The 25,953-nt window shown below is 47.3% G+C and overlaps 1 protein-coding gene across 1 annotated transcript; it reads left to right on the forward strand.

The window, feature by feature from the left end:
• Positions 1-18,038: 18,038 nt before the first annotated feature.
• LOC128352534 (protein enabled homolog) lies at positions 18,039-24,305 on the forward strand. Its single transcript, XM_053313200.1, has 2 exons — positions 18,039-18,892; positions 22,438-24,305. The coding sequence occupies exons 1-2, from the start codon at positions 18,403-18,405 to the stop codon at positions 23,049-23,051; spliced, it is 1,104 nt and encodes a 367-aa protein (XP_053169175.1). The 5' UTR covers positions 18,039-18,402; the 3' UTR covers positions 23,052-24,305.
• The last annotated feature ends 1,648 nt before the right edge of the window (positions 24,306-25,953 follow it).

The following is a 25,953-nucleotide window of genomic DNA, read 5'->3' on the forward strand; positions in this document are numbered from 1 at the left end:
AAATTAAGCTGCAGGCTTTTTTCACATCTGTTTGTAACCTTTTCTTTAAATAAATCCTTGTAGTTCTTCAATACTAAAGAACTGTCTCAAGACCTCTCGCTTGGCTGTTTTCTCACCAAACTGGTTTTGCTTTGTTAGTTGGGGGCTGAACTGCCATTCTTCTTCTACACTTTCCAGTTTTTTAAAATATATATATATATTTAACATTAACCCTAAAGTAAAAGATTGATTTATCTGATATACCTATCATTCAATATTTTATAGATATAAAAATAAAAACCTATTTGTTTACTAACTTATAGCATACCAATTCTCATAGCAAGGCTCATCCCCCCCACCTGCTTTCTCGCGCGCGCACACACACACACACACACACACACACACACACACACACACTTTCCTCAGCTTTACATTGCTGAAAAATTTTCTCTGCTCTGTGTAACTGACCGTAACAATTTACTTTTATTTTAACCTTCATTTTAAAAGAATGTTGTTTAATAGAATTTTTAAGCTGTAGCTGTGGAATCTGGTAGGGCTGTGCAATCATGTCCATATACAGAGCTGTTGAATCAGCATTACCTCTATCAGGCTTTGATAGTTGGCACTGTTTGGAAGCTACTTGTTGATTTGGAACTCTGTCAGATATCTGACATATCTGTTGTACACTTGCCCTCCCCTGAGGTCCACTTCACTCCAGAGGGCACATAACGTTAAATATGTCAAATAAATAAATACATACACACATACATACATACATACATACCCCTGTGTGGTGTTTTGTCACTACACATTTTTCCAACTGCACTGCAATTTAAAAAGCAGGTTCCACCCACCTAAACATTTTTCTAGGTTCATGAGTGCTGCAATGGTTTCTGGGATTCATAGTTTTTTCTGAGACCACAGCCATAACAGAAGGAGGGGCAGTAAAACACAACTGCTTGCCACATCTGGCCCTAACATGTACTCTGAGATTCAGAACAGAAAGGCAAGCAGAACAGATCACTCATAAATGGTCCAATACTTTCCCAGAGTTACTTCCTCAACCCTCAGCCATCATCCCAGTGATGACATAAGGCCCATTCACATGTTATGTTCAACATTCGTACAACAAATGTAAAGTGTACACAGTTACAGATCTGTACGACGGTAGAGTCATTCACATGTTATGTAGAACACAGGTACAGAGGTACTCTTCCTATCTGTACCATGCATTTGAAGGTTCACTTTAAAAATGAACACAGGTACAGTCATTCAGACAAACACATGCACAAATGTAGAGATATCTGTACACACTCATACAACATAATGTCTGAATTGGGCTATAGCACCTTTCTGAGGAACATTCTAAGGGGGAAGACTCTTCTTCTTCTTCTGGGAGAAGTACCACTATTACTGATAAGTTTCATCTCCATTCCACCCCTGAATATCACCCCAACCAAAAATGTTGAAATAATCCCCCAACTGAAAATGCCTGTGGTTGTAGCGGGGGGCGATTTTTGGCTCAGACCTATATGAAATGCAACTACAAGGTGTAGTTGCCTGGCTTATCTTCAAGTGATAGCACAAGAGCAACACATTGCTACTGCCCGGCAGCATATGCTGTGTACACAAGGTTAGGTTGACTGATTAGCATGCAGGAATGCAGGCTTCCTATGGAGAGCATCCATTTCAGGTTTGCCCGCATCTCTCCTCAGCATACCTAATGTGTAACACTAACAAAAGGTACTTTGAATAAAGTAACTTTATTGGCATCATTCGTAGGGATCAGCATTAGCCCAAGTTCATTACAAACTCATCATAGGATGACATGACAGGAGTATCACACAGCAATGCGCTGCCATTCACTACCAACTGGAATGAGGACTCAAGATACCAGGATCTGTCATAAGAGCTTGACAGGAAGCACATAATGTCTGGTGACAGTGTGGTAATTAACTTGCATCACCAGTGAACAGGAACTTTTTTTTGCCAGCACATGGCATGTAATAACAGAGATTAATTTCTGGTATCAGTTATTTCTTTATTTATTGCCAGTCAGAGCCCACTGCTGAATACAGAATGCCATGTTATTAGCACACAAGACTCTAGAATCTGGTATATCTAGGCTGGTGAATTCCCTTGACAGACTGGCCACCCTTCCATGCCTGAGGTCACATAGCTGATACGGACAGCTGAGAACCTGTGCAAGAAAGAAATTAGACTGAGAGAGAATGTGAAACTCTGAATTGACAGCTATAATGCTTGGTATGATTTGTAGTCATCAAAACTGCACCATGTGGTGGGGGTGGTGGGGGCTAGCTGAGAGGCCGCGGAGACTCTTTTCCCATCTGACTCTCCCTGGCTTGAACCGGGAGACTTGCCAAGATGGCCCTGCCTCCTGCCTTGACCAGCAGAGACCTGCTCTGGAATTCCTCCTGCCAGCTTGAGCCACTGTCCTGATTGCCCTGTCCAGCTGCAGCTGTGAGGGCCAGTTTCACCAGCCAGGATTCACAGTCCACATGAGAGGTGGGGTGTGGGGAATTTGGCTTGAAAGGACTGAGGCAAGCCAGATGGCTGCACAGCCACTGGCATAGCTGCCGGCACAGGCACTGGTATGCGGGCCACCTGCAGGAGCCCACCAAAGCTGGCTGTCAAAGGGGACCACAGCCTTCAGTGCTGGACCTTCGGTGTGGGACTGAAGTCTGAGGGGAAGTGATGCTTAAGCAATTTTAATTATTGTTTGTTTGTTTGTGGTTTGTGGCAGGCTACTCACAGGAATGTGTCTGGGCTCTCTTGTTAAGGATGGAGCAGGGGACACATTCAATGAAATTGTGGTGGCTATTTCAGTGTTTGATTTCTCTTCTTGTAGATGTGATTCCACATCAGCTATCAATTTGCCACTTTTGCCTTGCTTTCTTATAAACGTAGAAAGAAATCCACATCTATTATGCCTTGTTCTAAATTGTAGCGTTGGTTTTGGCTTAACTAATATTCTATATCACTATCTGCTGAAGTAACTTTATGGTACGCTGTGTTATGTTTTAATGTTTTTCTCTTATGTTATGTTATGACCAGTGGTTATAACAATAGATGTATTACTTATTACTTCCTTCCTTTCTTACTTACTATTTCAGTAATGGTGGGAAACAGAGGATCGGGTGTTGGCAGGCCAGCATGCCATTACAGGGGAAGGGAGTCCAGTAATTTAATTACTGTTTTCCCTTCCAGCTGCCATGTCAGCTCTCAGGCCTCAGGGAGCTGAACCTAACCCCATGCTCCTTTGTAATGCCAGGTCGGATCAAAATAAGATCAAAATAGTCCAAGATTTGATCATGGATGAAAGAGCCGACCTGGCTTGTGTAACTGAGACCAGGTTGTGGGAGGCTATTGGTCATGTGTGGGCCCAACCTCTTTCCCCAGGTTACTCTGTTCCTGCGCAGGTTAGGGGAAGTGGGCAGAGGGGGGAGTGGAGTGGCTGTGGTCCGTAAGAATAACATCTGCCTTACCAAGATCCCTGTGAGAGAATGTACTTATATTGAGTATGTGTACTTTAGGCTGGGGACTTGGGACAGACTGGGGATTCTGTTGGTGTACTGTCTACCCCAGGCTCGGACTGGCCCACAGGGCAACAGGGCATATTCCCGGTGCACCCCACTTGCAGGGCGCCCCATTGCACATGGCAGCAATGAATACTCCCACCTTTAAGTACCCATGCTGTTCAAAACCCGGCACCCTCCCCACATACATTCCACTGCCCTCTCAGTGCCCCCAGTCCGGCCCTGGTCTACCCTGCTGCCTGACTCCCTAACTGAGCTAATGGAGGTGTTCTTTGAGTTGGTCTTGGAGTTGCCCAGGCTATTGGTCCTGGTTGATTTCAATGTCCACTTTGCAACTGGCTTGTCTGGTGTTGTTCAGAAGTTCATAGAGGCCATGACAACTATGGGCTTATCTCAATTAGTCCTAGGACCTATGCATGTTGCTGGTCACATGCTAGATTCGGTCTTTTGCTCAGATCAGAGGGGTGTTCTGTGGATGGTATCTCCTGTAGTTTCCCCATTGTAATGGATGGACCACTTCCTGATTAAGGTTGTTCTCATAGTTACATCTGAACCCTGCAGGGGTGAATAGACCTCTTAGAATGGTCTGCTCAAGAAGGCTGTTCAATCCAGTAGGATTCCAAAGACCTTGGAGGGTTTTGGAATTGGTTCTGCCGATGATTCTGTTAATGCCCTGGTGGATACCTGGAATAGGGAACTTACCAGGGCAGTAGACACAATTGCTCCTAAGCATCCTCTCTGACCCACTTCAGAATTATCTCCATGGTATATGGAAGAGCTATGGGAGCTGAAGCAGCAAGGCGGATGACTGGAGGGCAAATGGAGGAGGACTCATCTTGAATTTAATAAGACACAGCATAGAGCCCATTTGAAAGCCTATGCTGTGGCAATACATGCATCAAGGAAGTGATTTTATTCTGGGCGTATTGTGTCTACAAGTTCTCATCCAGCAGGACTGTTCTGGATTTTTAGGGGTTTTATTCAAGCCCCTTCTGTTTCAAATCTGCTTCTGGAAACAATGTCTCACTGTGACACATTCAATTAGTTCTTTGCAGATAAAAACTCGCGCATTCAGGCTGATCTGGACTCCAATATTTCTGCAGGGACAGTTAGGAAGGTGTCCAGCAATCTCTCTTGCAAGATTAGATTGGATCAGTTTCAGTTTGTGACTCCTGAGGATGTGGACAAGCTGCTTGGAGCAGTACAGCCTACCACCTGCTCTTTGGATCCTTGCCCAACATTGCTAATTTCAACTTGCAGGAAGGTTGTTGGAGCTGGCCTATTTTATATCACTGAAGGAGGGCAGGATGTCACCTTGTCTGAAGACGGCAGTGGTTAGACCCCTCCTTAAGAAGCCCACTCTGGATCCCCTGGTGATGGATAATTATAGGCCAGTTTCCAACCTCCCACAGTTGGGTAAGATGATTTAGAGGGTGGTGGCTGGCCAGTTCCAAGTGGTCTTGAGGAAAACTGATTATATAGATGCATTTAAAACCTGTTTATGGTGAGCTTTGGGGCTGAGATAGTCTTAGTCAGCCTGATAGATGACTTTTGCCAGAGAATTGACAGAGGGAGTGTGACTTTGCTTCTTCTTTTGGATCTCTCAGCAGCTTTTGATACCATCGATCATGGTATGGTTCTGGATCACCTGAGGCATTTAGGGATAAGAGGCACTGTTTTACAGTGGGTTCTGCTCCTAGGGTAGATTTCAGATGGTGGCACTTGATGACAGTTGCTCTTCAAAATGGGAGTTACTCTATGGATGGAGCCCCTCTGGGCTCCATTCTGTCACCAATGCTTTTTAACATCTACACGAAACCACTGGGTGAAGTCATAAGGGGATTTGGTGCTGGATGTTATAAATATGCTGATGACACGCAAATCTATTTCTCCTTGTCATCGATATGGAATGAAATGACATTAGCCCCTTAAATGTCTGCCTAAAGGCAGTAATGGACAGGATGAAGGATAATAAACTGAAGCTGAATCCTAGCAAGCACTTTTTACCAGCTGCAATTGTTTTGACAACTCCGCCTGTTCCTTGAGAAGAATGTGGTACACCAGCTGGTAACCTCCAGTCTTGACTTTTGCAATGCGCTCTATGTAGGGCTGCCTTTGTACGTAGTTCGGAAACTTCCGTTAGTTCAAAATGTGGCAGCCAGATTGGTCTCTGGGGTATCCTGGAGATCTACTCTATTCTTAAACAGTTGCACTGGCTGTCGATATGGTTGTGGGCAAAGTACAAAGTAGAGATGTGCAAACCGGCTCAATGTTTGAGAGGTTCGAAGTCGAGCCGGTTTGGTTCAACAGTCCGGGGTTGAACCAAACTACCCCCTATTCAGTCTGACCCCAGACCAAGCACCCTCCGACTGTTCAGGAGTTCACAATTTTTTTAAAAAACTGTAAAAAATTTTTAATGCACTTACCCCCTCCAGGGGAGTTGTTGGAGGTGGTGGGGGTTCCGTGGAGGTTCCACCTCCCCCTGCTGGCCTCAATGAAGCCCAAACCAGCCCATTTGGCCAGCTTTTTGGCCCGTTCAGGCCTTCCCCCTCAGTGCAGCAGCCATTTTGGAGGCAGCCGCACCTGCACAATTGGCCTCTGAGAGGCCTGAGTCAGAGAACTAGCATGGTTTAGTGGTTAGAGTGCTGGACTAGGACCGGAGAGACCTGAGTTCAAATCCCCATTCAGCCATGATACTTGCTGGGTGACTCTGGGCCCGTCACTTCTCTCTCAGCCTAACCTACTTCACAGGGTTGTTGTGAGGAGAAACTTAAGTATGTAGTACACCACTCTCCTTGGCATACAGGCACAATCTTTGCCAACTTCCTTTTCCCCTACTCTTTCTGAAGCTTGTATTAGTTTCTAACCTTAGGTGAAATCCCCTCGTCCTTCTAAAAAACTTGGACTTTGCATCAGGTGCAGTGATTGCCAGCATTCTGTAATGACATCACTGAGTCTAGGAACTACATTTTCTCCACAGCTCCTGCCTCTTGACTGCAACCTGGATAAAAAAAGTGAAGGGAAACACAGGAAGAGACTGAGAGAGAAGCCTAAAGCCCATAATCAGGCCTGTGAGGGCTGGTGAAGCACCAGTGAAGAACTTGAAAGCTGGAGTGGACGATCGTTATTGTCAAAGTGAACCCAAAAGCAGCACTGGGATTGTTAAACAAACTGACTGTGCTGGGAAAGCCCTGGAACAGAAGAGTCTGTTGTATTGTTAACTGGCATTTGTAGAAAACTGGTTAAATACATTAATGTTGACATTTTAAACCTAGTTATTTGTTGATGGCGCAACCAGGCTGCCCCAACACTTTTAAAACTGGCGGCTGTGCAAGCACCATATTCATTTGGTAAATGTGGTATTGCTGCTTGCATAGCCACTGGCTTTTAAAAGTGTCAGGGCTGCCTTCAGGACTGACATAGAGCTTTCCGGCTTCGTTAGACTGTGCATACGTCAGTCATTATATGCCACTAGGTGGCTGAAAGCATTGCTGGAAACCATCGCAGAGGTTTATTAGCCCAGAGGTTGCCAACACTGGAGTGCCTTCAGCACTTGCCTCCAATCCTACTTGCACAGTCACGTTAATGGTTTATACTCACATTACAATGCCATCAGTGGCTAACACACTGCAGAATGGTAAGTCAGCCTAGTAACACCGTGTGCACACAAGTTGCACAAATGCAAAAATTTCACAAATGATGTTATACAAAAGTAAGCTCATTGGAAATAATGGGCTCACTCTTGTGTGATATCAGTTGCACAGGGTTTTTTTGCATTTGCATAACTTGCTTGCATGTAATATTACTAGCCTGCTGTACTGTTGTGTAGCATGTCAATCAGTGGGTTTTTTTTCATAGAAACTTCATTAAAATTCCAAGAGATCACGGCAACTCAATCAACAGCAAATGGACTCTCAGTCAGGAGACTAATAAAAGCCAACTTTTTTTTTTTTAAAGGCCTTTTATATGCTTCAGATTAAAAGGTGATACTGATTCAGGGCAACTGGGAAAGTGTGCACAATAGATGCTTATACAGTGATAAGAACATCAGAAGTTAGGAGCAGTGGAGAATGAAGGCAAAAGTGAGTTAATCAATTCGTGACTGTTTCCCCCCTTTAAGCCATGTGAGTGACTTCAGCATGAAGTTAGACTTTCAAAAGGAAAATTATTTTTGTTCAAAGACTGAGAAGATACAGTGGAAACAAAGAAACAGCACTAGATAAGGATGAGCTTGTCTGTACAGTACATTCAGTACTGCGTGCAACAAAGGGAAACAGAACACATGCCTGTTTTAACTTTGCTCTTGAAATGTTTTTCATCTGTATTCTTCAGAATCTGCCTGCAAACTCTACAATGGATTTCAAACATTCTCAACAAACCCCGTTATCGACTTGTGTTGCTAACATCCAAGTGATGGAATAGAAGATGAAGATGCATTACTTTTAACTATGTAGCAGCAATATAACAAGGTAGATGAGAAACTCCAACTGCAGTTTCTTGGCTTTGCTTCCTTGACCAGGAACATTTGTCTGGTCTTCATCTCTCTCTCTCCCTCCCTCCCTCCCTCCAACCCTTCCTTTCCTATCCGAGAGAGGTTTGCTAGCTGTACAGACAGCATTAGGGACAATGCTGCTAAAGCAGGAAGTGTTAGTTATAAAACTAGGTGGGCGTAAAACTGTGAAGTCTTAGCACTTTTGTATCCTTGGAGTATGCCATAGGGGAAGCAGCTGCTATTATCTTTACATAAAGATAGCCTAAGCTTCTTTACGATCTTTGTTGTTGTTTCAGTTGTTTGTTGTTTCTAAAATATTAAAAAGAGACATTTGAGAGGCCAAGAGAGAATGGTCTGAGAAGGCTCATGATACTGTTCTGCTCTTCAAGCAGTTCTGGCTCTATAAACTGCCTCTAAAGAAGCTTGCTTGGGAACCACTGGCAAGCAGTTCTGAGCTGGAAGGAGGAAGAGTGGGGCAGAAAGACCTTCCATGTTAATAAAGCCAGTTGTGGAAGAGTGCGATGTCCCTAGGATATGAATACAAAGCATCAATAACCATGTGGATGTCCGTCTGGGCCAACTCTGAAGCAGAGCCACAAGAGAGTCTTTCTTTGGAAATGTGGTGGCTGACATGTTTATCCATTTTATTGCTTTAATATGTTTCTATTCCATCCTTAAATACAGATTCACAAAGTGACTTGCAAAATGGTAAAAACAGCAGTAAAATGCAAACAATAAATGACCCAGGTGAGCAAATAGATAGAGCATTGGCCTGCCATTCTGTGATGAGTTGAACATATGACGGGGCTGAGAATGCACTGCATGGTATATCAGCCAGGAAACTAAAGGAATAGGCTAGAACTGGGGAAGATGTGGGAGGATACCTGTTAAGGCATGAATCCTATGAGATTCATATGGGACTGCAAGGATATTACTGCACTGTTGAATAAGATGGTTACAGTTCCATTGATGTACTTTAGTACAGAAATACAGCAGCAGCAATAGCAACAATTGTTTATGTTGTAGCAATTGCATAAATTTGCATGGTGAGTATGAAATTACTGGACAGTTGACTCAACTGTACTATTCAAAATTCTGTGCATGGCTTATGCGGGGTTCCAATTGTTCCTGTATTCAAAATTATATCCTCCCTGGTGAATGGGGATATTACTATTACTTGTTTTAAAAAATAGCATATAAACAAGAGACCCACAGAGGTAGGCACTATCCATGATTACCTGAATAACAACCCTTATCCTATAGATGGTTGCCATCACAGATTCTGAGACAAGATGCAGAGAAAATGCCACATTAACAGAACTGTCAGAACAGTGCTTGGGAAATATCACATTTATTCTAAGACTTAAATAACGTCTGGTACATTTGCGAAGTTCTCCTTTAAAACAAAAAATAAAATGAGCTGGATTTGGGGACAGGGAAGGGATTCCCTACTTGAGGTTTTTTCTTTGGTGGGTGGGTGGGTTTTCTTGAAATAATATTTCACATTCCAATGTCCTTTTATAGCTGTTTATTGCCACACAGTATGAGCTGTTTATTGCCACACAGTATGTGACTTCCAAAATGAACAGCACATTAATAATCTGGTATAAATCCACCAATAGCTTGATCTTATAAATGTTTACTCAAAAATAAGTTCCACTGAGTGTAATATAACATACTTTCCAGTAATCATGCAGTTCCCAAATCAGAACAGACCACATTGTGCTAGTCACATAAGAACAGAAGCTTTCAAACTCCCCTTGGGCATTTCATGCCAGCCAAGAATGGTAAGAAAAGACAATTGTATTTTTGCTCCACCCACTGGGGCAAAATTACACCCACACTTAGTGGAGGAAGCCAGCGTGATTTACCGCACAACGTATGCACTGTGTCTAGAGATGGGTGAACTCTCCAACACTCACTTTGGATTAACTCAGAAACAATCTTATTTCTTCCTATCCCAAATCAAGAAGTTATTGGATCACTTTTGAGCCAATCTGTGCATGAGCAAGAAAATGCTTTTAGCAGAGCCCCAATGCTTTTAGCAGATCCCCAATTCAGGAATGAATTGGGGCTCCAGTCTGTTTACATCCAAGTATGGTTGGATCCAAGTACAATCCAAGCACATCCAAGTATATATAATTACTCTGTCTCATGGTACAGGGATTTCATGTTTCCTGGATATCTTGTACCAGTGGATATACTGATGGAAACCTGAGGGCCTCATTATGGAACCTTAACACAGGGAGGGTCTGATGGCCTCCTCAAAAGAGCAAAAATTAATGAGACTATTTCCCTAAGTCGCCATGCATTTGGCTGAACTGGCAATGTCCAGTTGTCTGGGAGAAGGATACTTTATCAGGACAAGTACCTGTAGTTTTGCTTCCTTTGTCATTTTTCATGGGCCTTTCTAATGTGCCTTCTTTTTTCTAATTAAGTGATAACACCTTGGTGGTTCTTTTGGCCACATTAATAAAGGATTTTGCACTGTGAAGGCATAGAAGGAACTGGGATGGTGTGTGGTGGGGCGAGAGGGAGGGTCACTAGGGAATGATACTGCCGGAGACAGAAAAATTGTGGCAATTACAAAGCAATTTTAAAGAGGGAGAAACGTAGTGTTAAGCTTTCCAGCAACATTCCCCCAACATTAATATTTTTAATTAAGATAACTGGCAGTGAGTTATGGCTGGAGCACAGCAGCAGCACATTCTCTCTACAAGCCTCCAATGGTAAGGTGCCTTTTACAGATTCTTATGCTCCAATGAGAGAGAAAAATACAGGCTTGTCTCTGTCCAATATTATCTGTTCCACACAGATTTCATTATTTTCTGTGCGGTTGGTCACCATGGCCGCAAGCCACTCCGATCAAAGGAGCAAAATTTTCTTTTACATCTGCTGGAAGTTGTGTCAGGCTCCATAATGGGTCAAAAATGCTAATTTTAATTGACCATGTGCTGCATAATGTATTGACTTTATTAAAATACTTGTATCCTGCTTTTCAGCTCAAAAGGGAGTTCACAACAAATTCAGTGAAAACAGCATACCGCGTCTATCAATAAAACATCAAATCAAAACATTCAAAAGAAGAAACAAAGGCAACAGAGCAAGAGTCAGCAACTAAACAGAAAACTATAAGAGAGGGGAAATCAGCCCTGATAAAAAGCAAAGTGAGATTAAGAAGTTTTAGCAATCTGTTTAATAAAGAGAGGACCAATCAGGCCTCCCTGGATAGGGAGTTGCACAATTGTGTGCCATAACTGAGAGGGCCTTGTCCCATGCCCGCATAGTGGGCTGAGCCAGCACTTGGATTTTTGTGCCATGCTGGGAAATGGGTGAAGGCAATCCCCACAGATGTTGCTTCCTCTGCACCATATTGTTTATACTCTACCTCTTCCCTTTTCTTGTGACCGCTGGCTACTCTGCCTCCTTCATTTTGCCAGAGCTTGTGGGGATGGCTATGAAGGAACCACGTGTACTTATGATAAAGTCTCACACATAGTAGCATGTTATATGACATCAGGGGCATAGCAAGTTTGGAGTTAATACTGAGGCAATGGGCCCCTGCTTGGCTGGGTCATGACCCAGGCCACACAGAGGCCCATTGTGTATGTGTGGCGGCCTCTGAAATAGCCACCGTGAGGGGGAAAGGCCTGGAAAGGACTGAAAAATGCCTAAACAAGGGGGTGGGGAGAGAGAGATGCAAACACGTACATCCCAAACCCAACCCTGGGGGTTCCATGGGGGCAAAACCAAACTGGCCCAGTCCTGTTTGGGTTCAGTTTGGATTCCAGTTGAATTGGGCTAGCCAGTTTTGTGCACACCCCTTCTCCTTTCTTGGACATGACTGGAATTTTGGATCTCTAATTTTATCATAGTATCTGAAATTAATAAAGTTTGTTTCCTTTGACAATATATCTGTAAAGGAAAACAGAGAACTTCAAGAGTGAGGTCTCATCTCCACCAGTTCTTTTGAATATCTTTATCCTTGTTAATTCATTTTTATATTAGTTATTTAAAAATTGTTACTTATAATTGTATCACTGAAATACTTCTCCAGTAGCCATGAAGTTACTTACCACTTTTAGCTTCACCCACAGGCCACACCTAACACTTCAATATTTGATAGGTATTATCCCTTGCCATTCAACTTCATTAGACTAATTCTAGGGTGGTTTTTTTTCTCTTTTTTGGGGAGAATTTCTTATCAAATCATGGCCCAGTTGAATAAAGTAGATTTATTATTGCATAGCTCCAAAGCATTTGGCACCCTCAAATGCTAGAAATCACATAACGTAAACAATTTGCCCAGAAATAACTGTAGGTGCTTGAGAAGAATGCTATATGGCACAGGTCCTAGCAGCTTGGAATGGAATCTAAGAGACATGGAAACTCATAAGATGAGGAGAGATGTAATGTGTTGTAGAGTACTTTATAAACTGAAACAGTTACATGAGTGATTAACAGTAGACGAGGGCCACAAGCATATTAAAGTAAAACAGCCAGCATCATTGCTGTGTTATATAAATCATCTGAAATCATATATGCTTTTCTGGTCGCTCTATTTTGAAAAGAATATTGGAGAACTGGAGAAAATATTGGAAAAGGCAATTACAATGAACAACATGGTGATGGATGAGATGTCTTCCTTATGAAAATGTTGGAGCGTTTTAAGAAAAAGTAGTGATAGAGGGCAAGAGTCCACAAATATCAGTTCGGCTTATTAGCCAGGAGTGTGGCAACCATTGAGCAAGGGAGGCAATTGTCCACAGGCCCCTGGGGGGACTCCAAGGCTTGCCCTCAGCCAGGGCGCCTCCTTGCCCCCTCCCACACCCTGCCAGCGAGCAAAGTGCTCACCAGATGGGAGCACAAGACAAGCCCCCACTCCTCTCCAGCCAGCATTTCACACTGGCTGGGGAGGGATGGACTTCTCTCCCCCCGCCCCCGTCACTGGCCTCTCCCCTGCATCTGATGTCAGACTCAAGTGGGGTGGGACCAGTGCAGAGAATGGGGCTGTCACAGCCCCGGCATAGTTTCATTTCCTCTGTCAGTGATTGGTGGAATCACTGAAAGGGAACTCCTTCTCAAGGAAAGGAGCTCCCTTTCAGCGATTCCACCAACCGCTGACAGTGGAAGTTAAACTATGCCGGGGCTGTGACAGTCTCATTCTCTGTACTGGCCCCACCCCTTTGTATCTGACTTCAGATGCAGGGTGTGTGCGAAAGAACATCTGGGGGGGGGGAACTGCCGGTCAGACTTTGTCCCCCAGCCCCTGCAAAGCACCCTACACCCTGTTATTAGCCAACCTTTCCCCACTCCAAGCACATATGCACCAAATAATAGCCTCCCAGCCACACTCCCAGCCTCCCACACACTGCACACACAGAGATCAAACAGCCCCACAATCACACATCACCTGTCTCCTAAGCATATACTCTCCCCCAGGGTCCATAGTTGTGAAATCTAGTTGCATTAAGATACTACAGCAATCTTAGATGCATTTTCAAAACGGATAGGTTTCATCAAACTGAAAGATGTTATGTATTCGCTCAGGCTTTATATAGGTTAATAGACCCATAAAATCATTGTGTGTTTTTTACTTCTAATCCATGATGTCATGGTTTTTGACATTTCTTTCTTTCTAACTTTTAAGACTGATCTTCTCCTTCTGCAAATATTTATACAATTTGTGTTAAAGATCCAAGCACATGGTCAACTTTAAACTTGCTTACTGTGTCTTATTGGCTCATTGATTGTACTATTCATTCTATTCCTCCAGAGTTGGGAGGGGAACTTGCCAGAATGAGGATGGGGATTGATTTTGTGGAATCCTCCGCATTGAGGATCATGATAGAGATTTCTAATGTTGTGAACAGTGAAGAGAAAGAAATTGAGACCTATTCACACCAGTTCTTCAGCACTTGGCAGCCATGTTTTTTTTCAACCACTCAGCACATGCTGACTTGTAGCTATTCTTACTTGGGTCAGATTTGTTGTGTACCTACTTCTATCATGAGCTTAAGGTGGCATAGGTCAGTTTCTGGCACACCATTCAAAGCATGAACACTGTGCAAATTGGAGCCTTGTCTTTAGTGTGTGGCATCAACATGCTCACAGCTAAGCTAGACTGTGTCACGGCACAGACTGATTGAAAAGTGCAGCTGCCCTGAACTAAAAGCATCATATGAATAGGTCTTTATTCTCTTTCAGACACTAACATTTTGAGCCATCCAGTCACACTGATTGTCAGATCTTGGTGAAACAAAAGAAACAACTTAACACACCATACTAGTCATTGTATGGATAGTGTGGTGTCCAGTAGCACAGACAACCTTTTAAAGGTTCAAAGGCAATAGTATAACTCTTTGTACTAGATTCTGGAGAGGAACCATAGGGAAGAGTGATCTCCACTACAACCTGCTTGTGAGCTTTCCCAAGGGATACTCGGCCACTACTGGAATGATTGCTTGATTAGATTGATCTGGCAATCCATTTCCTTGGTTTCCTGCACGTGTGTCTCCTTGAGCTGTGTTCAGTTTGAGGAGACACAGAGATGAGTGCCTAGAGTACCCATCCTCTGGGAAAATCCCCCAATGCACCCTGCGCAGTTCATAGTACATTGTGGGATACCCAGGGACTGGGACATGTCATCCTGACTCTCCAAAAATGGATTGTGTGGGAGTGAGGACATTTTGCTAATTGTCGGGGGTGGGGGGAGAAGGTGAGTGAAGCGAAGCCTCCCCTGCCGCCTGCCCCCTCACCCCCCCATTGTGTGAAAGACCTCCATATCTTCAAGATAAATCCTGAGTTTAAATTGGCCCCATTCGCTGCACGATGAACAGCTTTTCAGCACACTCCCAAGGTGTTGGAAAAGAAACTGGCATACTGCTACAAAGTGAGAAATCCTCTCCATCACCCTAGAGTCTACTCCAAATCAAATAAGACTTTCTCTTTTAAGAACGGCTCTACTACCGCCTTCGCTCTGCTGACCTTAGAATGAAAATCAAAGAGAAAAAGATATCATACATAAAACAAAGAGAACGGAAAACAGCAAGAACCGAATTGAATTCCACCTAAATGTCACCTTGCAAGTTGGCTTTTATTATTTGATAGCAAGACAATTTTGCTGACAAATCTGTTATCGGCTGAATGTTGTACAAAAGCAAAGGAAAGCATGTGATAGGTCATCAAAAAGTCATTGTTATATAACCAAGGTCTAAGTAGCACTCTGGAATGCTAGTTATGTTAAGTCAGGGGGTCCGCTAACTCCAACCAACCACTCCAAGGGCCACTTGAGGGTTGTCCTGCCTACACAGCGTGTTCCATGAATCTATTATGGACAATACAAGTGTGAACAGTTAGAGCTGGATTTCATTTATAGCCTACACTTGTAGCTAAAGTTCAGCTAGACATGCATGTAAATGTGTGTTTAAGAGGCATGCTTACAACTGGGCACTATTCTTAACAGCACGACCAAATTGGGTCTAAGGTGCTTGGAGACAGTGATCCCTGTAACAGGGATTGCTAGATGTTGTTGACTACAACATCCATCATCTCCAACTGCAATAGCCTTTTCCTGGGAATGTTGGGAGTTGTAGTCATCAACATCTGGGAATCCCTGTAACAATCCCTGCTTGGGGAAGGTGTGGGGTAAGTTCTTTCCCCTCACACCATTTTCCTATTGTAAATGTCCCCCCTCCAGGTGGCTATTTGTCACCACAGGACAGGGCCTTCTCTGTTGCTGCTCCCATAGGAAGATAGGAACATAGGAAGCTGCCATATACTGAGTCAGACCATTGGTCCATCTCGCTCAGTATTGTCTACACAGACTGGCAGAGGCTTCTCCAAGGTTGCAGGCAGGAATCTCTTTCAGCCCTATCTTGGAGATGCCAGGGAAGGAACTTGGAGTCTAGATGCTCTTCCCAGAGCGGCTCCGTCCCCTAAGGGGAATATCTTACAGTGCTCACATTCCAAGTCTCCCTTTCATATGCAACCAGGGTGGACCCTGCTTAGCATAAGGGGATAAGTCATGCTTGCTACCACAAGACCAGCTTTCTTCCCAGACTCTGGAATGCTCTCCCGGTGGCTATTCGCTCCTCGGTCTCCATCACAGTTTTTAAAAAGCGTGTTAAATCTTGGCTTTTTATCCAGGCTTTTATATGATTGTCTCTACTGCTGCTTCTTTGTATTTTGTATGGTTTTTTATGCTTGTATTTTCAGTTTAGCGGCTGAGAAACTGGGCAAATTTGAGGTGACAAGGGAAGATGTTCTCAAGCTAAGAATTAACAAATCATCAGGGCCAGATGGCATCCACCAAAGAGTTCTGAAGGAACTCAAATATGAAATTGCCTATCTCCTAGCAAAACTATATAACTTGTCCCTACAATGAGGCTCTGTACCAGAGGACTGGAAAGTTACCAATGTGACTCCAATTTTCAAGAAGGGATCCGGGGGATCCAGGAAATTACAGGCTGGTCAGCTTAACTTCGGTGCCAGGTAAATTGATGGAAAGCATATTTAAGGACAAAATTGTAGGCTTGAGCGCAAAACATTTCAGAGGCCATTACAGAGGCCTCCGAAACATTTCACCTCCGGGTCCGTTTAGGCATGTTGGCGCTGGTGGGGGCAGGGTCCTTTAAGGGTGGGGGAGGATGCACTTACCCCTCCCACCGCTTTCCCCCCGCCAGTGCTCCGTTTATACCAAAATCCATGGGGCGGTGGCATACCTCCCTGCTGCCCCTTCCCCTTTTCATCGCCCAAAGTCGCTGGAAGTATACTGTAAGTTGCACGCGCGCCCATCACTTTTGATAAAGTTCCCCACCAAAGGCTCTTGAGTAAACTTAGCAGTCATGGAATAAAGGGATAGGTCCCTGTGTGGGTTGGTAACTGGCTGAAGGACAGGAAACAGAGAGGGAATAAATAGACAATTTTCACAATGGAGGTAGGTAGGAAGTGGGGTCCCCCAGGGATCGGTACTGGGACCAGTGCTCTTTAATTTGTTCATAAACGATCTAGAAATTGGGGTGACCAGTGAAGTGGCCAAATTTGCAGAAGACACTAAACAAGTTAGGGTAGTGAAATCCACAACGGATTGTGATGAACTTCAAAAAGAACTCTCCAAACTGGGGGACTGGGCGACAAAATGGCAAATGCAGTTCAATGGAAGCAAGTGTAAAGTGATGCATATGGGGGCCAAAAACACCAACTTCACATATATGCTGATGTGATCTGAGCTGTCAGTGACTGACCAGGAGAGAGATCTTGGGGTCGTGGTGGACAGCTCATTGAAAGTATTGTCTCAGTGTGCGGCAGTTGTGAAAAAAAGCTAATTTCATGTTAGAAATCATTAGGAGGGGGTTTGAAAATAAAACTGCTAATATTATAATGCCCTTATACAAATCTATGGTGCGGCCACATCTGGAATACTGTGTACAGCTTTGGTCACGTATCTTAAGAAGGATATTGTAGAACTGGAAAAGGTGCAGAAGAGGGCAACCAAAATGATCAGGGACCTGAAGCACTTTCTTTATGAGGCTAGGCTACAGCATCTGGGGCTCTTTACCTTGCAAAATAGATGACTATGGGGAGACATGATCAAAGTCTATAAGAATATGCATGGCATGGAGAGGGTAGACAGAGAGAAAATTTTCTCCCTCTCTCACAACACTAGAACCAGGGGTCACGCCATGAAACTGAAGGTTGGGAAATTTAGGACTGACAAGAGAAGTTCCCCTCCCCTCTGCCTCGTGCTGCGGGGAGGTCCTTTTCCCCAGCCCAGCTCAGCACGAGGACCAAGAAGGGTCCTGATTGGCTGGCCGGGCTTGGTGGGCGTGGTTTCAGCCGAAAACGGCCGTTCCACGCTCTGAGCCGACCAGTCCTTTTGGATTGTCGGCGAGAGAGGAGCTCTTTAGTCGAGCTCCTTTCTCCTCTAGTGGGGGGGGGGTTTCGCCCGAAAGCGGGCGTGGGGGCATTCGGCGGTGGTTCCGTCGCGGCGGCAACAGGTTTCTGGGCTTGTCGGGGGTAGCCCCGGAGAGGCGCGGCTGCAGCTGCGGGGGTTGTTCCGGCCCGGTGGAGCCTTCTCGTCGCGGCGTATTTCTTTGCTTCTGGGCTTCGGCCTGTTGGGTTTGTGGGTCCCTTAGCCACTGGGGGGTGGACAAGCCAGGGTGTGGGGTCCGGTGCGGGGGCGGGTGGCTTCCGGGGGCCCCCATTTTCCTGTTTTGGGAAGGTGCTGGTGGCTTTTCCTAGTTTGGGCTACTGATTTTGCTGGGGCCTTTGCAGGCCTGTGGTTACAAGTCTTCCTCTGGGCTTTGGGGGCTTGCTTTGGGGGGTTTTTTGTCTGTGTTTATTTTTTACTCCTATCTGGTATTGTGTGCTGTGATGCCCCGTAAGGCGAAAGAAAAGAAAGGAGGGCGTCCCGTTCGTCCGCCTAAGAGGCCTGCACCCCCTCCTTCTTCCTCAGAGGAGGAAGATGAGGAAATGGCTCTTATTCGTGGCTTAATCACCCGTATGGAGGCGCTAGAGAAGGCGAAGGCTGCTCCTTCTGACCCGGGGGCCGGGCCTTCTGGCGGGGGTGGGGTTCCGCCTCCCAAGGTTCCCCGGCGGACCAGGGGGTCTGCCAGGAGTCAGCTACTAACGTCTATTTCTAGCAGGTTGGAGGCGCTGGAGAGAGGATTGAACCCATCAGGCCTGGCCCCCCCCGGGGGGCCGGAAGCGCCTTCTGCTCCTGAGGGACCAGCCCCGGCTCCGCCTGTTCCTGTGCTGCCATCTCCCGTGGACCCGGCTCCTGATGTTCCTGCGTCATCGCTGCCTGTGCCTGCCGCTTCAGTTGGACATCCGCCTGCAGATCCGGCTATGCCGTTGGTTCCGGGTGAGCCAGCAGCACCGACACCTCCCGGCGGCACCGGCCAGTGGCCTGCTGTTCCCTGGCCGATTCCTGCCATGGGTGGATGGGGGCCAGCTTCCTACTGGTCCCCCTATACACAACACTTGGGTATGGGTTTTCCTTTGGCGTTTCCTGGGGTCACGGCTGGTACACAGGGTGCAGCAGAGCAGGTATGGTTGGGCGGGCGGCCTGCGAGTGGCCCGTTCCCCTCCCCCAGTTTTCCTTCTTCAGAGCAGAATGCCGCTAATCGGCCTGGGTATTACCCAATGGGGATTCTGCCTTCGGCCCAGCACGCCCCCTACGGGGGCATGGGCCTTCCCCTAGGGGATCACTTGTTGCCTTCTACCAGGGAAAAGATTCTCAAGGGGGAGTATGTAGACATCTTTAGTCTTCTGTTTAGGGAACCAGAAGTTAAACATAAGGAGGGTGAGTCTTGCAAGGAGCATGAGGCCACCAAGAGAAAGCCAGTGGAAAAAACATGGAATAACTGGCTGTCTGGCTTTACTATCTACATGGGCGTGATACTTCAGGCGCAGCCGGCTCGGGGCCCGGCTCTCCTGAAGTATATGGATATCATTCACCGTGCTGTCTCAGATTTTGCTGGATCTTCATGGATCCGTTATGATGAGAGTTTCCGTATGAGGGCAGCTTTGGATCCCACTCTGCCGTGGGATACACCTCTGCAGGAACTATGGCTGGTGATCATGTCTCCAGCTCGCCCAGTTGAAGGTGACCGCTCGGATAGTGGACACTTGTTGTCCAGGCCTTCCGGGGTTTCGGCCGCAGCGGGGGCGGGCCAGCAGTGGGTTCAACCCCATCTGGTCTGCTGGGAGTATAACACCAGCGGCAAGTGCTCTCACTCCCCCTGTCGCTTCAGGCACGCATGCGGTTTTTGCGGAGCAAAGCACCCCAGTACATCGTGCTCCCGAGCCAAACCTGGTGGTCCCGGGTCCAAGTTTAGGCCTGGAAACAATCGGAAGGGTGGTCCCCCCCAACCCCCTTCGGGTAAGGGGCCCCAGCCCCATCAGGCTTGACGTGTTAGAGCGCTTGCTGATGGACTACCCTGACCGGTTGGCAGCCTCTTATCTACTTTTGGGCTTTCGGGATGGCTTCCGGATTCCTTCCTCTGCACGCCGGGGGCTAGGGAGTCCTCGTAATCTTAGATCTGTGGTGGGCAAGGAGGATGTGGTATTACGGAAGATTACTAAGGAGGTGGTGGCAGGTAGGGTGTTAGGCCCCTTCGATGCCCCTCCTTTTCCCCGGTTACGAACCTCGCCCCTTGGAGTGGTTCCAAAAAAGGTTCCTGGTGAATTCCGGTTAATTCACCACCTTTCGTATCCCAAAGGGTTGTCTGTCAATGATGGCATACCCGATAGTTTGTGTTCGGTTCGTTACACTTCCTTTGATGAGGCAGTCAGAGTAGTTAGGGGTCAGGGCCCAGGGGCCCTTTTGGCCAAATGTGATATTGAATCCGCCTTTCGCCTGCTGCCCGTTCATCCGGACGACTTTGAGTTGCTGGGCTTCACATTTGCTGGCCAGTTCTATTTTGATCGGGCCTTGCCAATGGGTTGCTCGATCTCTTGTGCCGCCTTTGAGGCTTTCAGCTCTTTTTTGGAATGGGCGGTCAGGCGTAGGGCGGGCCTTCAATCTACAGCTCATTATTTAGACGATTTTCTTTTTGTCGGTAGGGGCAATTCAGGGGAATGCCACCGCTTGTTGCGCTCCTTTATGGGGCTGGCGGAGGAGCTTGGGGTACCGCTGGCTAAGGATAAAACTGAAGGGCCAGTTACCCGGCTTTCCTTCTTGGGTATTGAGATTGATACGCTTGCTGGTTGTGCTAGACTCCCGCAGGCTAAACTACTAGTGCTGGTGGAGCTGCTTAGGGCCTTAGGGCGGGCCCGTAAAGCCTCCCTTAGGGAGCTTCAGGTGGTAACGGGGCATCTTAACTTTGCTTGCAGGGTTGTTGCCCCTGGTCGGGCCTTTCTGCGTAGGATCTGTGACTTGACAATGGGCCTGCGCGCTCCCCATCACAGGGTCCGGGTTACTGAAGGGGTCAGGGCTGATTTGTCCCTTTGGGAGTCCTTTCTGGCCGGCTACAATGGGGTTACTTTTTGGAGACAGGAGCAGCTTTTAGAGGCTGATCTGCAGGTCCATTCGAACGCTGCTGGAGGTGCAGGTTTTGGGCTTTACTTTAGGGGCCGCTGGTGTGCTGCTCCCTGGCCTCGGGACTGGTTTGAACGCGGGGTAACGCGGGATTTGACCTTTTTGGAACTGTTCCCAATAGTGGTGGCAGTTCACATCTGGGCTGAGGAGTTTGCTGACTCCTCAGTTCGTTTCTGGTGCGACAACCAGGCAGTGGTGCAGGTTGTCAACTCTCAGTCTTCGCGCTCCCCTAGGGTTATGGTTCTGGTCAGAGCTTTAGTTTTGCAGTGTCTGCGGGCCAACATTTTGTTCCGCTCCCGCCATGTGCCGGGGATTCGGAACGACATCGCTGACGCTCTGTCTCGTTTCCAGGTGGACAGATTCAGAGCGTTAGCTCCCGAGGCTTCTCTGCACCCGGACCCCATGCCGGCTTTCCTTTGGCAGCTTGGCAGGTGGAGGCGCAGCAGGCGATAGCGGCGTCTCTGGCGCCTGGCACCAGAGTTAGCTACGCAGCCAAGCTTGAGGCTTTTGCCCTTTTTCGAAGGGCTGAAGGTTTGCCTGAGGTTTGGCCGGTCCCCGTGGGTCAGCTGCAACAGTTCCTAGTCACGTTACGCAGAGCAGGACGGGCCGTGTCCACCCTGGGTGGTTATTTAGCTGCCCTTGCATTTGAGGCGCAGGTGAGGGGGGTGGGTGATTTTTCCTCCGACCCTCGCGTGCGGCGCATGCTGGAGGGCTGGGCCAGGGCTGACCCTGGCCCTGGAGACTCTAGGCGGCCCTTTACCCTGGATATGGTGACCGCTACACTCAGTCAGTTAGCCGGGTGCTGTGCAGATTCTTGGGAGGTGTCTTTGTTCCGGGCTGCGGTTTTAGTGGCTTTTTTCGGAGCCTTTCGCCCCGGGGAGCTGCTCCCGCGCAGCAGGGTTTCCCCTCGTGACCGTTGTCTGCAGTTCTCCGACCTGTCATTGTCAGGAGAAGAGGCGCAGCTTTTTCTTCGCCGCTCTAAGACGGATCAGCGGGGGAGGGGCCAGACGGTTCGCTTGGCGGCCGCTGGGGATAGGCAAATTTGCCCGGTGTCGGCCCTCAGAGCCTATGTGGCTCTGGGACCAGACTCTGGGGGGTGTTTGTTCGCGCATTCGGATCGGACTCCTCTTACCCAGTATCAGTTTCTTTCAGTGATTAAAAAGGCCCTTAGCGCGGCCCTGATTCCCCTTGAGGGAATTACGCTTCACTCTTTCCGCATTGGGGCAGCTACTACTGCCACGAGGTTGGGCCTCCAGGAAGCGGAGGTTCGGAGGATTGGGAGGTGGAAGTCCGTGGCGGTCAGACGCTATGTGCGCTGACAGCGGGCTTTTTTCGGCTGCTATTGATTGTGTTTTTTCCCTTGGCAGGTGTTGGGGGATCGGTGGCTCCAGTACGGATCCTGTTGTGCGGCCACTCGCTGGTCTTTTGGGCCTTCAAGCGGGCTAGCACGTCTCGTTGGGGATCCCAGCTTGGGTTTGGAAGACGGGCTGCTGTGTACTGGTTGGGCATGCGTGGGATGCTCTGGAACCAGCTACTGCCCGCACTTAGGGAGCACTTAGATAGTTTTTCCCCGCCCGACATCTTGGTTTTGCATTTAGGGGAAAATGACCTAGGCAAGCGGACTGGCCTGTCTATTGTTCAGCAGGCCTCCTCTGATTTGTCCTTATTGCAGGAATGGATGCCCGGGGTGCTTATTCTCTGGGTTAATTGGCTGCAGCGTAGGGTGTGGCGGAATGCCCGTTCGGGGCTTTGTCTAGAAAAGGCTAGGCGCAAAGCTTCAGCCGCAATTGGGAAACTTGTGATAGCTGCCGGTGGTGCTGTAATACACCACCCTAATGTGGTGGCTCGTCTTCCCGAGTTATATCGTGCCGATGGGGTTCACCTTTCGGAGCTTGGTTGTGATCTATATTTAGGTAACATACAGAGGAGGCTTGCTGAATTTTTGGGCAGTGGTGGGGCAGGGAGGTCAAGCGTGGGCTAACCTCCCTGGGTGGCGGTAACAGTGCGGGCTGAGGGGTAAGCAAGGTATAGTATCGGTGAGCACCCTTGGATATTTAAAGGTGGATTGGTTAATCGCTCCTTTGTTGCCTGTGCGGCGCGGGGAGTAATTGATGGCCATGAAACCTGCTCCAGGTCTTCACCATCCTTTGGGCTGCGCGGTCCGGGGGGGTGAATACCGGGAGCTGTCCAGGTCCCCTCTTCTAAGGGGGTGGTTGGCTTTGATGGAATAGGGCAGGGCGTGCCTGCCCCCTTTCCGGAGCCAGGGTGTGTCGCCCAAAGTGGCAATGGGCAGGATGAGGGTAATCCTAGCCCTTGCCTAGGAGCCCGCACTGTTTCGTTGGTGATTCATCACCCACTGTTCAGTTCGCCTTTGCTGGTTGTTAATTAATTAATAAAGAGTGGCCCTTTACCCATAAAGAATGTCTAAGTGTCTTCTTGGGCCGGGGTCTGGGGAAAGTTCCCCTCCCCTCTGCCTCGTGCTGCGGGGAGGTCCTTTTCCCCAGCCCAGCTCAGCACGAGGACCAAGAAGGGTCCTGATTGGCTGGCCGGGCTTGGTGGGCGTGGTTTCGGCCGAAAACGGCCGTTCCACGCTCTGAGCCGACCAGTCCTTTTGGATTGTCCCCTCCCTCCCTTCCCTGGTGCAGAGCGGGTCTAGAGATTGGTCGCCTCTGGGGCCGAGTAGGAATTTTTTGCCCTTAACCGATTGGCCATGGTTGGGGGTTTTTTCGCCTACTCCGTTCTGTATTCAGTGAGTAGTTAGGTTTTAGGTTGGCCACGTTAGCGGTAACAGTGCGGGCTGAGGGGTAAGCAAGGTATAGTATCGGTGAGCACCCTTGGATATTTAAAGGTGGATTGGTTAATCGCTCCTTTGTTGCCTGTGCGGCGCGGGGAGTAATTGATGGCCATGAAACCTGCTCCAGGTCTTCACCATCCTTTGGGCTGCGCGGTCCGGGGGGGTGAATACCGGGAGCTGTCCAGGTCCCCTCTTCTAAGGGGGTGGTTGGCTTTGATGGAATAGGGCAGGGCGTGCCTGCCCCCTTTCCGGAGCCAGGGTGTGTCGCCCAAAGTGGCAATGGGCAGGATGAGGGTAATCCTAGCCCTTGCCTAGGAGCCCGCACTGTTTCGTTGGTGATTCATCACCCACTGTTCAGTTCGCCTTTGCTGGTTGTTAATTAATTAATAAAGAGTGGCCCTTTACCCATAAAGAATGTCTAAGTGTCTTCTTGGGCCGGGGTCTGGGGAAAAGTACTTTTTCACACAGCACATAATTAATCTATGGAATTCTTTGCCAGGGGATGTGGTGATGGCCACCACTTGGATGGCTTTAAAAGGGGCTTAGATTCATAGTGGACAGGTCTATCAATGGCTGCTAGTCTTTTTTGCGATTTTGCGGAGCGAGTGCTCCGCAAACCCAGTTCTTAAAATTGAGAGTAGCTGTGGCACAGCTCCGCACTGTGGCTACTTACGAGTAAACCCCCATCTGGGAGGCTGAAAAGCAGCCTCCTGGCTTAGGGGGTCTCTCCAGCATGCTCTGCACGCTCGTGCAGGGCATGCTGGAGCTTCCAGGGGCTGCGCGGCCCCCGAACTCCCCAGCCCCAGCTGGCTCCGTGATGGAGCTGGCAGTCATGTGGGCAGCTGCTGCAGCCACCCAGAGCAGACTGTCTGCTTGTCTGCAGGGAAATCAGGCTAAACCTTCTCTCCCCACAACCCCCCTAGAGGCTCTTCACACTAATCATGTGAAGAACCTCGTGTGAAGAACCTCATGGTGTCAGAAGTTGGGGTGCGAATCCATAAACATTTGAAATGGCTCACTTGCCTGCACCAGAAGCTTTCAGCTTTGAAAATCCTGCTGCTTGGCCAGAATGGAAGGAAAGATTTGCTTGCTTCAGACTAGCTACAAAGCTCCACAAAGAAGGTATTGTGCAAGTAAGTCTCATTCTTTATGCCATGGGAAGGAAGCAAACCACATCTATAAATCCTTTACCTTTGCTGAAGAGGGTCAAAAGAATGACTATGAGACTGTCTTGGCTAAATTTGATGCCCATTTCATTCCAGAGCGGAATGTGCTCTGTGAGAGGGCTTGCTTTTATCAAAGGACACAGAGATCCTGGGAAAATATTGAATCATTTCTTAAAGGGCTGTATGAACTCTCTGAGCACTGTGACTTTGCAAGACAGGAAGGATGAATATCTCAGAGACAAGTTCAACAAAGGTACAGGCAGGATGAAGGAAGGGACTCTGCCTCCAATTAAGATCACCACTAGCAAATGCTAGTGCCCCCTACTGGCTGGACATTCTATCATTCTATCTATCTATCTATCTATCTATCTATCTATCTATCTATCTATCTATCTATCTACCGCCTTTCATTAAAAACAATCTCAAGGTGGTTTACAAAAATTAAAAAAACATACAATAAAATGACAATAAGAATATTAAGCTAAAAATATAAAAACAAACCAAATTTAAAATCTATAAAATACAAGCATAAAAACTATAAATGGGTAAACGGGTAAAACATATTACAACAGAGTTCCTGCCTTCTTCCTGCCTGTTCCTTTGTTGAACTTGTCTCTTCCTGTTACACAATAAAGTTGTCTTAGCCTATAATGGCTGCCTTCCTCTGAGCTCTCATGACAAGCAGTTTATCAGAAAAAGAATGAAAACATGGCAATAATTGTGGTAACAAGGGAAGGAAGTTCCAGAGGAGTGTTGTGGGTGTGTGGGAGAGATGGAAGCAAGGCTCACAGATCTATATCACAGCTTGGCTGTAAAAGGGAAAAGGGAAAGTATAGCAAGCACGGGGAAGAAGCAGGGAGATAAGAAACTGCAGTTTTCTACCTTTTCTAGAGTCTGCTGATGTGAGAGCAGCACCAAGGGAA

The sequence above is a fragment of the Hemicordylus capensis genome, chromosome 3 (genome assembly GCF_027244095.1).
Source record: "Hemicordylus capensis ecotype Gifberg chromosome 3, rHemCap1.1.pri, whole genome shotgun sequence".
Classification (NCBI taxonomy): domain Eukaryota; kingdom Metazoa; phylum Chordata; class Lepidosauria; order Squamata; family Cordylidae; genus Hemicordylus; species Hemicordylus capensis.

Bases quoted from the DNA above. Each gene is read 5' to 3' on its own strand.
- LOC128352534 (XM_053313200.1), top strand. From the start codon at position 18,403: ATGCCCCGTAAGGCGAAAGAAAAGAAAGGAGGGCGTCCCGTTCGTCCG. The intron at 18,893-22,437 runs GTGAGCCAGCAG...TTCCCTTGGCAG, and splicing joins GGCTATGCCGTTGGTTCCGG to GTGTTGGGGGATCGGTGGCT.